Here is a 14,595-nt window from a genome sequence, read left to right on the forward strand (position 1 = left end):
CGCTGGCATCTGTGGCCCGAGACCCGACACCGCTTGGCACCGTTGCTCCGAAGCTCCGGCGCTAGGTCACTCGGCGCACGAACCCCAAGGTGCACTGGGGGCCTGATGCCCCTGAGGGAGGGGGCCAGCTCATCAGAGACTCAAGGTCCAAGGCGCCTGTGCCACCCCAGCTAGCTGCCAAGAGGCCGCCGCCGTGCCCAGGAGAGATGGCAGCACCTGTGGGCTGTGGCAGCCTCGGGCCTGCCCTCTGCCCTGCCTGCCGGCCCTGTCAGGCCGGGCCTGTCTTCGGCTGAGCCCTTCACGCCCCTTGGTTGGGTCTGTCTGCCCTCAGGGCTCCCGCACTGGCGCTTGCCTCCTCCGCCTCAGACTCTTGCTCTTGCTGGACCTTCCTCAGCCTCGCCGGCGCCCGGCCCCTGGGCTCTCCAGACAAAGCTGACCCCGTGGCCCAGATAAGGACGTCCGGCAGAGGTAGGGACCCGCCCCGAGGTCTCGGTGGCGGCTGGCCTCCTCCGCCCCTTGCCACGGCGGCCTGCTCCGGCCCAGGCCCCAGACCCCGGGCTTCTGCTGTGGACACCAGGCCCAGACAGAGCACCTCGCCCAGGTGACTCCAGGCTGCCCTCTGGCAGGCCAGGCGGGCGCCCTCCTTCCAGCTCAGACTGGTCTCTTCTTGGAAGAGGAAGATGAGGCAGCAGGTGCCCAGGCCTGCCTGCCTCCCATCCCTCCCGACACCACCCCCAAGCATTCTGAGCAGAGGATGGGCTGGGCCTTTGAGTCCCCCAGATCCCAGAAGGACGATGCAGCACCTTTTCGGGCCCTGCCTCAGGACTGCGTACTCCACTCTGCACCTCAGTGCCACCTGGCTCACGCCAGGACGTCCTTCCTTCCGGTCCACACCTGGGCCAAGTGCACACACTCCTGCCCAGCCTTGGTAGCGAGGCCCTCCATCAACCTTCCAGCGACTCATTGCCTGTTGCAGCAGCTGCTGTCTCAGGCTTCAGCCTCCTGCCTGTGGGAAGGAAGAGCTCCTCCCCTGTCCCCTACGTGGCAGTATCTGCAGCCTGCAGACTTTCTGGCCCTTTCTACTCCCAACCCCACTGGTCCCAGCCTGTCCCTCTGCTGGGACCGTACTTCAGAACCCCGTGAGCAAGGCCTATTTCAGGGCTTGTGTCTGGGTTGGGTGAGGCGGCAGCAGTGTCCCCTGGGACACTTGCAGCCTCAGCCCCTTGTTTCCTTCCTGTGGCAGGATCCAGTTTGTGTGTTCTCTCTGCAAATACCGGACCTTCTATGAGGACGAGATGGCCAGCCACCTAGACAGCAAGTTCCACAAGGAACATTTTAAGTATGTAGGCACCAAGCTCCCTAAGCAGACAGCCGACTTTCTGCAGGTGAGCCTTGGAGTAACAGCCGCTCTTAGTTTCTTGGACCCCTGAGAACAGAAAGCGGCCCATACAAACCTCTGTATTCCTTGCAGGAGTACGTCACCAACAAGACCAAGAAGACAGAGGAGCTCCGAAAAACTGTGGAGGACCTTGATGGCCTCATCCAGCAAATCTATAGAGACCAGGATCTGACCCAGGGTGAGGAGATTCTAGCCCACTCCCACCAGGCAAGGCTTCAGCCTGCCCTCCTGATTCTCAGTACAGGGTCAAGACACCCTTCTTTTCCCCCAGGAAAGGTCAGGAGAACAGCCTCAGCTCAGGCACAGGTGGAAGTGGCAGGGCGAGTTGAGGAGGAGCTGGTGTGGTTTTTTTTCTCAAACACCTGGATCTGTCTTAGGCACCTGGGCCCAGTGGTGACTCCCTCCTTCCCACTACAGAAATTGCCATGGAGCATTTTGTGAAGAAGGTGGAGGCAGCCCATTGTGCAGCCTGCGACCTCTTCATTCCCATGCAGTTTGGCATCATCCAGAAGCACCTGAAGACCATGGATCATAACCGGAACCGCAGGGTGAGTGGCCACAGTGCTCTCCCTCTGTCCTGTGGGTAGATTGAGTGAGACCTCTGAGGAGGTTGTGCAGTTAGAACCTCTGCCTGACCATGAGGGACTGCAGTGGAGGCAGGAGCAGGTGGATGTGGACATTTCTAGCCCAGTGCAGGCAGCGCAGCTACAGAGAGAGGGGTGGGAGATGGGGACTCTGCCTAGAAGAAGGTGATGTATTCTATGGGATATGGGGAACTCCATGTGCATAGGGGCCAGCGCCAGATTAGGTTCCGAAACCAAATGGAGGAGATACAGTGTAAGTGTTGCTGGAGGAGGGAGTTGGGCTTGAGGCTTAAAAGAGCTGCACTGAGAGGCCTGGGCTTTTTCCTGTAACCAGTGAAGTTTCAAGTGTGGGATTAACAGGATTAGAGTTGGTATTGAACTAGAGACTTCAGGCCTGCACCTGGGTGGGGTGGTGGGGGCCAAGGAGGAGCTGCTGCAGTCTCCAGATAAGAAGAGCCCTCACCTTGGGAGTGAAGGAGAGAAGAGCAGTTGAAGGAAAGGAGCCGGAGGTCAGCATGTGGGCATGACCAGGAACCTGTGGTGACTCTGGTTTCTGACTTGGGGAACCGGGAGGACAGTGGTGCTGCCGAGATTGTTGCGGACGAGGGAGCAGTGGGGAAGTATGTTGCGGGGCAAGGAGAACATATGGCAAGAGAATGAGCAAATTCTTCTTATTTTCCATTGTAGCCTCAATGCCCAGCACACAAGCCAGAGTAGGTGTCTTTTGTTTGAATGGATGGCATGCTGGGTTGGAGGTGGGGGTGAAGGGGCTGTGTATCGGGGAGAGCAAACAGGCCCAGGACCAGGTCTGGGCCAAAGAGGGGCTTGGCTGTCTTCACCCGAGAAGAGTGATGGGGTTTATAAGCAGATGTTAGCATCCAAGGTGAGCGTGGGAAGCAGCATTTCTCCACCTTTTTCCATGCTCATCACAATGCCTCTCTAGTCTTTTTCAGTGTGATGATTCTGAACAGTGGACAGAGTCAGGAGTCTTTCTGGCTTGGGTAGTTGCAGAGACTCAGGATTGGGAAATGCCACCAAGAGGTCTGGGAAGATAAGGAAATTGTCAGTTGGCTTTGGGAACAGAGAAGCTTTAGGGAACTTGCCAAGAACAGATTATTGTGCTGGGAACTAGTAGGGGTTAGAGAGAAGATTGCAGAGGATAGAAACTATATATAATTAATAAAAGTTGGAAAATCCAGGGGAAGTGATAGTTAGCAAAATGTAAACTCAAAATTGATCCTAAAAGAAGTTAAAAAAAAAAAAATCATAGCTGCTCATAATCAGAGGGATTTGGAAGGATGATAAAAGATATTTGGAAGGCATCAGAAGTCACTGGTTTACAGAGCTAATTTGAATACAGTTTAAATACTGTATTTTTTTAGAACTCCAGACTATAGAGGTGAATTGAAAGCTTCTAATTATTATTGTTGTCTTTGATAACAGCTTTACTGAGATATAATCACATACTGTACAATTCACCCATTCAAGGTATACAATTCAGTAGTCTTTGGGCTGGGTGCGGTGGCTCATGCCTGTAATCCCAGCACTTTGGGAGGCCAAGGCAGGAGGATCGCTTAGCACCAGGAGTTCAAGGTTACAGTAAGTTATGTTTGCACCACTGCAGTCCAGCCTAGGGGGACAGAGCAAGACCCTATCTGAAACAAACAGAAAAACCAATTCTTCAGTTTTTCATGTATTCACAGAATTTTGCAGTCATCAACCAGTCAATTACAGAATATTTTTATCACCTCAAAAAAAACCCTTTAGCTATCAGCCCCCCAACCTCTTGTCCTCCTATAGCCTTAGACAGCTACTAATCTCTCTCTATTTGCTTATTCTAGACACTTCTATAAACAGAATCACATAACCTGTGGTCTTCTGTGATTAGCTTCTTTCACTAAGCATGATGTTTTCGGGGTTCAACCACATTGTAGCGTGTATCAGAGCTTCATTCCTTCGTATGGCTTCATATTATTCCATTGTATAGATAGATATGCCACATTTTGTTTATTCATTCATCTTTTTGAGCATTTGGGTTGTTTCTACCTTTTGGCTATTATGAATAATGCTCTTAGAAACATTGTGCAAGTTTTTATGTGGACATATAATTTCATTTCTCTTGAGTATATAACTAGGACTGAAATGTCTGGATCAAATAGTAACACTTTAACTTGTTTAGGGAACTGCCAGACTATTTTCCAAAGTGACTGCACTATTTTACATTTCCACCTGCAATCTGTAAAGGTTCCGATTTTTTCACATACTCACCAACACTCATTTTCTGACTTTTTGATCTACTCATCCTAGTGGGTGAGAAGTGGTATCATTGTGGTTTTGATCTGCGTAGCGCTGATGACTAATGGCATCTTTTCATGGGCTGGTTGGCCATTTTTGTATCTGTGGAGAAATGTTCTTTGTGCCTTTTTAAATTGTGTTGTCTTTTTAATTTATTAGACTTCTTTATTCTATATACAAGTCCCATATTTGATATGATTTGCAAATATTTTCTCCCATTCTGTGGGTTTTTTCACCTTCTTGATGTATCCTTTGTAGCACAATAGTTTAATTTTCATAAAGTCCAATTTATTTTTCTTTCATTGCTTATGTTTTGGGTGTCATAACTAAGAATCTATTGATAAATCCCGGGTCACAAAGATTTGCCCATATGTTTTCTTCTAAATTTTATGGTTTTAGCTTTTACAGTTAGGTCTTTGTTCCATTTGAGTTTATTTATTTATATGGTATAAGTTAAGGATCTAACTTTATTTTTTGCATCTAGATATTAAGTTGTTCCATCACTATTTGAAAAAAGAAATGAAAGAGACTGTTTTTCCCCCATCGAAGGACCTTGGCATCTTTGTTGAAAGTTAGTTAACCATAGCCATGTAGGTTTACTCTCAATTCTATTCCACTGTTCTGTATATCTGTTTTTATACCAGTTCGTACTGTAGCTTTGTTACTAAACTTTGAAATCAGGACATTCGAGCACTTCAACTTTATTCCTCTTTTTGAAGATTGTTTTGGTTATTCAGTGCTCCTTGGATTTCAATGTGAGTTTTAGGATCAGCTTATCAGTTTCTCCAAAGAAGCCAGCTGGTATTCTGATAGGATTGTGTTCAATTTCTAGATCAATTTGGTGAGTATTGCCATCTTTACGATATTAAGTCTTCTAATCCATGAATATGGGATGTCTTTTCGTTTACTGAGATCTCTTTTAATTTCTTTCAAATGTTTTGTAGTTTTCAGAATATAAACTTTGTTCTTTATTGTTGTTAAAATTATTTATAAGTATTTTATTTCTGTTACCATTATAAATGGAATTGTTTTCTTAGTGTTTTTGGATTTTTTTTTTTTTTTGGCATGTGTTTAAAAATACCTTTTTTTTAGGCCGGGCGCGGTGGCTCAAGCCTGTAATCCCAGCACTTTGGGAGGCCGAGGCAGGTGGATCACGAGGTCAAGAGATCGAGACCATCCTGGTCAACATGGTGAAACCCCGTCTCTACTAATACAAAAAATTAGCTGGGCATGGTGGCGTGTGCCTGTAATCCCAGCTACTCAGGAGGCTGAGGCAGGAGAATTGCCTGAACCCAGGAGGCGGAGGTTGCGGTGAGCCGAGATCGTGCCATTGCACTCCAGCCTGGGTAACGAGTGAAACTCCGTCTCAAAAAAAAAAAAAAAAAAAAAAAAACCTTTTTTTTTTTTTAAATAGGGTCTTACTCTGTTGCCCAGATTGGAGTGAAGTGGTACCATCATGATTCACTGCAGCCTCTAACCGCCTGGGCTCAGGTAATTCTCCTGCCTCAGCCTCCCTAGTAGCTGGAACTACAGGCATGTGCCACTATGCTCAGCTACTTTTGGTATTTTTTGTAGAGATAGGGTTTCACCGTGTTGCCCAGGCTGGTCTCAAACTCCTGGGCTCAAGCAGTCCTCCTGCCTCAGCTTCCCAAAGTGTTGGGATTACAGGTGTGAGCCACTGTGCTCAGCCAATATATTGATATTATATCCTACAACCTCACTGAACTATTCATTTTTACTGTTTAATAATTTTAATAATATTTAAACTATGGCTGGGCATTGAGGCTCATATCTGTAATCCTTACACTTTAGGAGGTAGAGGTGGGAGGATCACTTGAGCCCAGGAGTTTGAGACCAGCATGGGCAACATAGTGAGACCCTCTCTGTAAAAAAGAAACAAGTTAGCCAGGTGTGGCGGCAAGTGCCTATAGTCCCCACTACGCAGGAGGCTGAGGAAAGAAGATGGCTTAAGCCTACGAGGTTGAGGCTGCAGAGAGCTATGATCATACCACTGCACTCCAGCATGAGTGACAGAGCAAGACCCTGTCTCTAAAAAATAACATAAGGCCGGGCGCGGTGGCTCAAGCCTGTAATCCCAGCACTTTGGGAGGCCGAGGCGGGTGGATCACGAGGTCAAGAGATCGAGACCATCCTGGTCAACATGGTGAAACCCCGTCTCTACTAATACAAAAAAAAAATTAGCTGGGCATGGTGGCGCGTGCCTGTAATCCCAGCTACTCAGGAGGCTGAGGCAGGAGAATTGCCTGAACCCAGGAGGCGGAGATTGCGGTGAGCCGAGATCGCGCCATTGCGCTCCAGCCTGGGTATCAAGAGCGAAACTCCGTCTCAAAAAAAAAAAAAAAAAAAAAAAAAAAAAAAAAAAAAAAAAAATAACATAAAATAATGTTTATTAGTTCTAATAGCTTTTAGTGGATTTCTTAGGGGTTTCTTTGTACAACATCAGTCATCTGCAACTAGAGTTAGTTTTGCTTCTTCTTTTTCAATGTAGATGCATTTTATTTCTTCTTCTTACCTAATTGCCCTGGTTAGAACCTCCAATACAGTATTGAATAGGAGTATGAAAATGGATGTCCTCGTCTTCTTTCTGATCTTACAGGGAAAGCACCAGTCTTTACCATTTGTATGATGTCAGCTGTGGGTTTATTATAGGTGCCCTTGATTAAATTGAGGAAGTTCCCTTCTAGTCCTGTTTTATTAAATGTTTTATCTTAAAATGGTGTTGGATTTTGTCAAATGCTTTTTCTCCCTCTGTTGAGGTGATCACGTGGCTTTTGTCTTTAATTCTGTTGTTACAGTATGTTACATTATTTTATTTGGATATAAACCACCCTTGCATCCCTGAGATATATCCTGCTTGGTCACAGTGTGTAATTATTTTTATATATTAGATTAGTTGTGCTGGTATTTTGTTGAGAATTTTTGCATCTCTATTCATAAAAGATAATAGTCTAGTTTTTTGGTGATACAGTTTTCTGGTTTGGGTATCAGGTTAATTAATACTGGCCTCATACAGTTGCCATTTTTCTTCTTTTTCTGGTTTCTTGGAAGAGTTTGTGAAGAACTAGTATACTAGTATTCTTCAAGTGCTTGGTAGAATTTGCCTGTGAAGCCATCTGGGCCTGGCTTTTGTTAACTAGCTTTTTTTTTTTTTGAGACAAGGTCTCACTCTGTCGCCTAGGCTGGAATACAGCAGTGTAATCTTGGCTAACTGCAACCTCCACCTCTCAGGCTCAGGCAGTCCTCCCACCTCAGCCTCCCAAGTAGCTGGGACTAAAGGCATGTGCGTCACCATGCCTGGCTAGTTTTGGTAGTTTTTTGTAGAGATGGGGTTTTGTCATGTTACCCAGACTGGTATCAAATTCCTGGACTCAAGCGAATCTGCCTGCCTTGGCCTCCCAAAGTGCTGGGATTACAGGCGTGAGCCACTGTGCCCAGCCAGTTAACTAGCTTTTCTTTTCATTATTACTAATCAGTCTCCACTTGTTATAGGGTATATTCAGATATTCTGGTTTTTTTAGACATCTTAGTTTTAGTAATTTGTGTCTGTCTAGAAAGTTCCCCGTTTTAACTTTTTTTAAAAAAAAAAAAATAAAGACAGGGTCTTGCCACTATAGGTGTGAGCCACAATGTCCCTCTGAGAAGTCAGCTTTTACCCTTACTGGGGTTTCCTTGTCATGATTTGTCTCTGTCTTGCTGCTTTCAAGATTTTTCCCTTGTCTTTGACTCTTGGCATTTTTATTATCTCTTTTTGTGCATCTCTCTGTGTTTATTCTACATGGAGTTTGTTGAGCTTCTTTGATGTACAGATTACAGTTTTCATTAACCTTCGGAAGCTTTCAGCCGTTGTTTCTTCAAGTGTTTTTTTTCCTACTCCTTTCTCTCATTCCTCTTCTGATGCTTATTACCCATATGTTGGATCTCTTAATGGTGTGCCATGGTTGTCTGAGACTGTTCATTTTTCCTCACTTTTTTCTGTTCTATGGATTGTATAATCTCTTTTGATCCACAGATTCACCAATTCTTCATTTCAAATTTATTGTTGAGTCCTTCAAATGGATTTTTCGTGTCAGTTACTGTACATTTCAGCTCTAAGATTTTAATATTTTATTGTAATTTCTATCTCTGTGTTTAAATTGTTTCATGAGACAGTGGCATACCTTCTACTTGAGTTTTCTTTAAACATATTTATAATTGCTAGTTTGAAATCTTTGTTGAAGTTGACATCTGGTCACTGTCACAGGAAGTTTCTGTTGTCTGCTTTTTTTAATTTGGGCCTGGGTCAGAGTTTCCTTTGGATGTCTTATAATTTGTGATTGTTAACTAGACATCTTAGATAATTCGTTGTGGCAGCTCTGGGCACTGATCCCCCACCCACCCTTCCAGGGTCTTGTTACTGTGTTTGCCTATCTATTTGTTTAGTGAGTAGCCATTTTTTTAGTGAGGTCTCTTTCATCCTCACACAGTATGAAACTGGTGATGTGTCTTGGAGGGAGGAAGCTATGGGCTCCCTCTTTTTTCCCTAGACTATACTCAGCTGTTAAATTCTTCCAATTGCTGGCTGAGTCCTTTATTGTTTTCAACAATGTTTTGGGGCATAGATTGCTGCCCAAAGCTGATCCAGTTAAATTTGGGCTCCTTTATAGGGATGGCTTCTTGTTGTTGTCGTTGTTTCTCACCCGAGACAAAGTCTTGCTCTGTCGCCTAGGCTGGTGTGCAGTGGCGCAATCTCAGCTCACTGCAACATCCGCCTCACCGGTTCAAGCAGTTCTACTGCCTCAGCCTCCTTAGTAACAGGGATTACAGGCACACACCACCATGCCTAACTAACTTTTGTATTCTTAGTAGAGATGGAGTTTCACCATGTTGGCCAGACTGGTCTCAAACTCTTGACCTCATGATCTGGCCGCCTCAGCCTCTCAAAGTGCTGAGATTACAGGCGTGAGCCACTACGCCCAGCCCAACAGGGATGGTTTTTGAGGTTGTTTGAGATTTATTCTGAACCCAGGGAGGCTGTTTTAGCTGTTTTACTGGTCTTGGTCCTCTTTGGTAACCTAGTTGGCCTGTGGGTTAGCTAATACCACTATCAAATCTATGGGTTTTTCTTTTTTATGACTGTGCAGTAGGAAAAAAGAACAAAGCTATCAGTGTCCTTTTAATTTTTTTTCTCTCTGGTCTCCATTGTTTTTAAGAAAGTCCCTAGTCTTGCACTTCCCAACACTCTTGCCAATGAAGTCAGTTCCTTTGAGAAGAGATTGGGAGTTTACTGATTTAAGGACCTTCTCTCACTCTGGGCAGAATCTCTGAGCCAAGGCTCTGGGGATGGAGACAATGGAGTGCCTCTCTTTGAGTGACTGCCACTTTAGGAGAGACATAAGAGGAGGTACAGTGGGCTGTAGCCTCTGCTCGGTTTGCCTTTCCTGGCATGGGACCTCGGTTTTATGAACAAGCCAGAGGTATGTGAGCCCAGAGGAGTCAGAGGCAGGAGAATCGCTTGAACCAGGAGGCAGAGGTTACAGTGAGCCGAGATCGCACCAGTGCACTCCAGCCTGGGTGACATAGCAAGACTCTGTCTCAAAAAAAAAAAAAACAAAAACAAATGCTGAACCAGCAAAATGTTCTTAGAATTAACAATTTGGTAAGGGGATAGGATTCAAGATAGCATAGAAAAAGTAGTAGTGTTTCTCCATTTTAGTACTAACCAGTTAGAAATTTAAATGGAAAAAAAAAGAGAGAGAGAGACTTAAATAAACTACACAATGTATAAAATAGCTAAGAATACAGATTTAAGAAGAAAGACTTGAGGGTTGGGCGTGGTGGCTTATGTCTGTAATCCCAGAACTTTGGGAGGCGGAGGTGGGTGAGTGAAACCTGTCTCTACTAAAAATACAAAACATTAGCTGGGCGTGGTGGTGGGCGCCTGCAATCCCAGCTACTCAGGAGGCTGAGACAGGAGAATCACTGAAACCCAGGAGGCACAGGTTGCAGTGAGCCAAGATCTCACCATTGCTCTCTAGCCTGGGCAACAAGAGTGAAATTCCATCTTAAAAAAAAAAAAGAAGAAGAAGAAACAGTTGAGATCTTTAAGAACTACAAATACTCCAAGAATATGAAATAAGATCTTAATGAATGGAGGAATATTCTGTGTTCTTAAATGGGAGATTTAATAGTAAAAGAAAACAAAAAACAGTTCTCTCCAAATTAACACAGACAGCACATTTTCAGTCACAATCTAGTTCGGGGAGGGGGACCGAATGAACTGAAGTGAAATTATTTTAAAGTTTTACATTGTAGAATTCAGTCTAACAATAGTTGAGAGACTTGATTTAGAAAATATTAAAACCTGCCAGCCATGGTGGCTCACGCCTGTAATCCCAGCACTTTGGGAGGCCGAGGCAGGTGGATCATGAGGTAAAGAATTCAAGACCAGTCTTATCAACGTGAAACCCCGTCTCTACTAAAAATACAAAAGTTAACCGGGTGTGGTGGCATGCTTCTGTAGTCCTAGCTACTTGGGAGACTGAGGCAGGAGAACTGCTTGAACCCAGGAGGCAGAGGTTACAGAGAGCCAAGATCACACCATTGCAGTGCAGCCTGGGCGACAGGGCAAGACTTCGTCTCAAAAAAAAAAAAATTAAAACTTACTACAAAGCTACTGCAATTAAAAACCAAAAAAGGTGATATTAACATGGTAATGAAACAGTAGAACCAGAATAGAGAGACTAGCAACAGGGCCCAGTATGTTTCAGACTTAGTAATTTGTTAAAGTTGGTATAGATATCTGAAACCTTCGGGCTAGATGCTTCAGAATTAATTTTTGGGTTTCAGAAAGCCAATATGCAAGGCTGGACATAGTGGCTGACACCTGTAATCCCAATACTTTGGGAGGCTGAGGTGGGAGAATTGCTTGAGCCCAATAGTTCCTGACCACCTTGGACAACATAGTTAGACCTCGTCTCTACAAAAAATAAAAAAGTTACCCAAGCATGTGGTGAGTGCCTGTAGTCCCAGCTACTCAAGAGGTTAGGGTGGGAAGATCACTTGAGCCCAGGAGTTTGAGGCTGCAGTGAGCTGTGATCACACAACAACAGTGCAGCCTGGACAACAGAGTGAGACTCCCATCTCTAAAATAAAATAAAAAGAAAGACAATATGGTATGAACACTAACCTCTCCAACAGGATCTGGGGGAAGTGCCTTGTAGTTGAATTATCAATAATTCTTCACGTGACTTACATGAATGGAATAAATAAAAATGTAATGTCCGTTCATGTTTAGCCACCAAATGAATGTTGGGGGAAAACTTGTTTTCTAGAGCCTTTGGACTTCCAATTTATAGTTAAGCAACTGTAGACCTACATTCCAATTTGGTAGGTTTGTTTTGTACATTTCTGGAAAAGAAAATTTCGGACCCTCTACCTCCTAACATATACTTAAGTTCATCTCTCATCTGAAATCCAAAACCTTTTGTTTATTTGTTTGTTTTAAAGAGATACGAGTCTTGCCATGTTGTTCAGGATGTAGTGCAGTGGCTGGTCACGGGTGAAATCATTGCATGCTATAGCCTTGAACTCCTGAACTCAAGCGATCCTCCTGCATCAGCCTCATGAGAGTAGTTGAGACTACAGGCATGAGCCACTGTGCCCAATAAAATCTGACTTTTTTAGCACAGACATGACAAAGTAAATGCTCATTAGGACATTTCAGATTTTGGGTTTTTGGAGTAGGGATGCTCAACTGGTAAGTATAATGCAGATATTCTAACATCTAAAACACTTGTGGTCATAAGCTCTTTGGATAAGGGATACTCAATCTGTATCAAATTCCAGAGAATTTGGTTGGGCGTGGTGGCTCACACCTATAATCCTAGCACTTTGGGAGGCTGAGATGGGTGGAGTGCCTGAGCTCAGGAACTCAAGACCAGCCTGGGCAACATAGGAAAACCCTGTATCTACTAAAAATACAAAAAAATTAGCTGGGTTTGGTGATACAGACCTGTAGTCCCAGCTACTCAGGAGGGTGAGGCATGTGAATTGCTTAAACCTGAGAGGCAGAGATTGCAGTGACCTGAAATCGTGCCCCTGCACTCCAGCCTGGGTGACAGAGCGAAACTCTGTCTAAAAAATAAATAAATAAAACCAGGATCAGAAAATATTTACAAGATTCTGAACTCTGGGTAGGTGGTCCAGTGTGCATATTGGAACACTCAGTTGCCTGTGGGTAAGGAAATGCCATGGGAGGCAGCAGCATACATTCTTCTTTCATCCACAGCAAAAATACCCAACAATGATAACACCCAGTGCTGATGGGCAGGCAGGAGGACCAGTTCATTGTTTTAACACTGGTGGAAGAAGCATTACTTGCAAATGTTTTGCAGTTAATTGGCCGCTATTACTTTGAAACCATACCTGGTTAGAATTAAAAGCACCAGCATGGAAGTATACAGGTTTATTCTGGTGTTGCTGGGTTATTGTGGAGAAAATCTGGAAACAACATAAATTGCCTCAGTTGGGAGAATTTATGGTATGGTCATCTGGGCATCTAGACCCAGGAGGACAAAGTGTTGGCAAGTGAGAAAGTTGCTGAGGAACGGTCTATAGTAGTATTCGAATTGTGTGTCTTTAGTTTGTCATGAGCATGTACGATGTCTGTTAATATTTTCCTCCAGTAGTAGAGAAAAACGTGCTAAGAAAAAAAAATGAAGATGGAGAGAATAGAAACAGCAAGTGCGAAGGCTTTCTGAAACATGTAAATGGAGTGGGCGGGATTCAACAGGCTCTCCCACTCCGCCAAAAATACCGTCTTTCCAGCTTATGGCTTTGATAATGACGAAAATGAGATTTGCCTGTACTCCCACCATGAGGAAATGGCCCAGCATACTGACGGAAATCCTTCCAGACAAAATGGCTCTTGCATGCTATGCCCACAGTACTATATTACACACCTCTTTTGTGCCAGTGGAGAGATGAGTCCGATTTGAAGGGCTGCATGCTGTACTTTTGAATGTATGATTTATTTAACCTCTTCTGCACTGAAGAACGTTTAGGTGTTTTCCTGTTTTTCGCCACTACAATCAGTGTGCACGCATGTCTCCAATTCTTAAATTTAGGATTGTTCTGGGAAGGGATTAATAAGAGAGATTTTTACTTTTCATACATTGTCAAATTGCTTTCCCAAAAAATAATGGAAATAGTTGATCCTCCCACCAGCAGATTAGTGTCCCTAACCTTGCATGACTGGGAAGAATTCTTCATTCTTGGAATTCTGTGGGTTAAAAGGACGTTTCATTAAATATCTGTTCCTGCTTTTATATCCTCCCCGTTGGCCCCGAAGTGTTCCTTGCCTGTTAGCCTAGTTGTCTCCTTGATACGTGTTTTGCACCTTTGGCTCTTAGTTTGTTGATTTGTTCGCTGCTTATAGCTTTTTTGTAAGCAAATCAGGATTCTGTAATACAGCCATAAAGACATACAGAGATCTATAGATCTGTATTTTTAATCACCTACAGTAATTGGGTGTGGAAGGAGAGGGAATTTGAACAAAGATCAGATAGATCGTGGTTCCCTGCTTGTAGAGTGGCCCTTCGTTGGTAGGGCTGCACCCCAGGTGTAAGTGCGTGGGTGTGGCGGCGGGGGGTCCCTCTGAGCTGGCAGGGTGGGGGTGGGGGATTACAGGGCACCCAGAGCAGCCTCTCCAGCCCCATCTGCCCTGCCTGCAGCTCATGATGGAGCAGTCCAAGAAGTCCTCGCTCATGGTGGCCCGCAGTATCCTCAACAACAAGCTCATCAGCAAGAAGCTGGAGCGCTACCTGAAGGTGAGCCGCTGGTCCCGGGCTGGCCCTGTCCCCAGCCCAGTCCCCGCCTGTGCTCCCTCCGTTCAGTGTCCGCGCCCCTCCCTGCAGGGCGAGAACCCTTTCACCGACAGCCCCGAGGAGGAGAAGGAGCAGGAGGAGGCTGAGGGTTGCGCCCTGGACGAGAGGGCTCAGGGCGAAGCGGCAGGGGTCTCGGAAGGTGCAGAGGGCGCGCCGGCTCAGCCCCCCGTTCCCCCAGAGCCGGCCCCAGGGGCCGCGTCGCCACCACCACCGCCGCCCCCGGAGGAGGAGGAGGAGGAAGGCGCCGTGCCCCTGCTGGGAGGGGCGCTGCAGCGCCAGATCCGCGGCATCCCGGGTCTCGACGTGGAGGATGACGAGGAGGGCGGCGGGGGCACCCCGTGACCTGGGCTCGGGGCGGGCGGGGCCGAAGCTGGAAACCAATCCTAATAAAGTTTTCCATCCCATTTCCCGCTTTCTCGGTGACTGTGCCGCG

General features: G+C 45.5%; 1 protein-coding gene across 2 annotated transcripts in view; it reads left to right on the top strand.

The window, feature by feature from the left end:
• AKAP8L (A-kinase anchoring protein 8 like) overlaps positions 1–14,566 on the top strand; it is a 33,547-nt gene extending 18,981 nt beyond the window's left edge. The window contains exons 10-14 of one of the 2 annotated variants that reach the window (XM_012457769.3): positions 1,244–1,385; positions 1,472–1,577; positions 1,817–1,947; positions 14,010–14,105; positions 14,193–14,566. In XM_012457769.3, coding sequence (XP_012313192.1) covers positions 1,244–1,385; positions 1,472–1,577; positions 1,817–1,947; positions 14,010–14,105; positions 14,193–14,504 — 787 coding nt within the window. In that variant the 3' untranslated portion in view covers positions 14,505–14,566. The remainder of the gene's footprint in view (positions 1–1,243; positions 1,386–1,471; positions 1,578–1,816; positions 1,948–14,009; positions 14,106–14,192) is intronic. The other variant, XM_012457770.3, reaches the window with a different exon arrangement.
• The last annotated feature ends 29 nt before the right edge of the window (positions 14,567–14,595 follow it).

This window comes from Aotus nancymaae, unplaced genomic scaffold (genome assembly GCF_030222135.1).
Source record: "Aotus nancymaae isolate 86718 unplaced genomic scaffold, 86718_ANA_hifiasm-v0.15.2.pri h1tg000028l, whole genome shotgun sequence".
In the NCBI taxonomy this organism is placed as follows: domain Eukaryota; kingdom Metazoa; phylum Chordata; class Mammalia; order Primates; family Aotidae; genus Aotus; species Aotus nancymaae.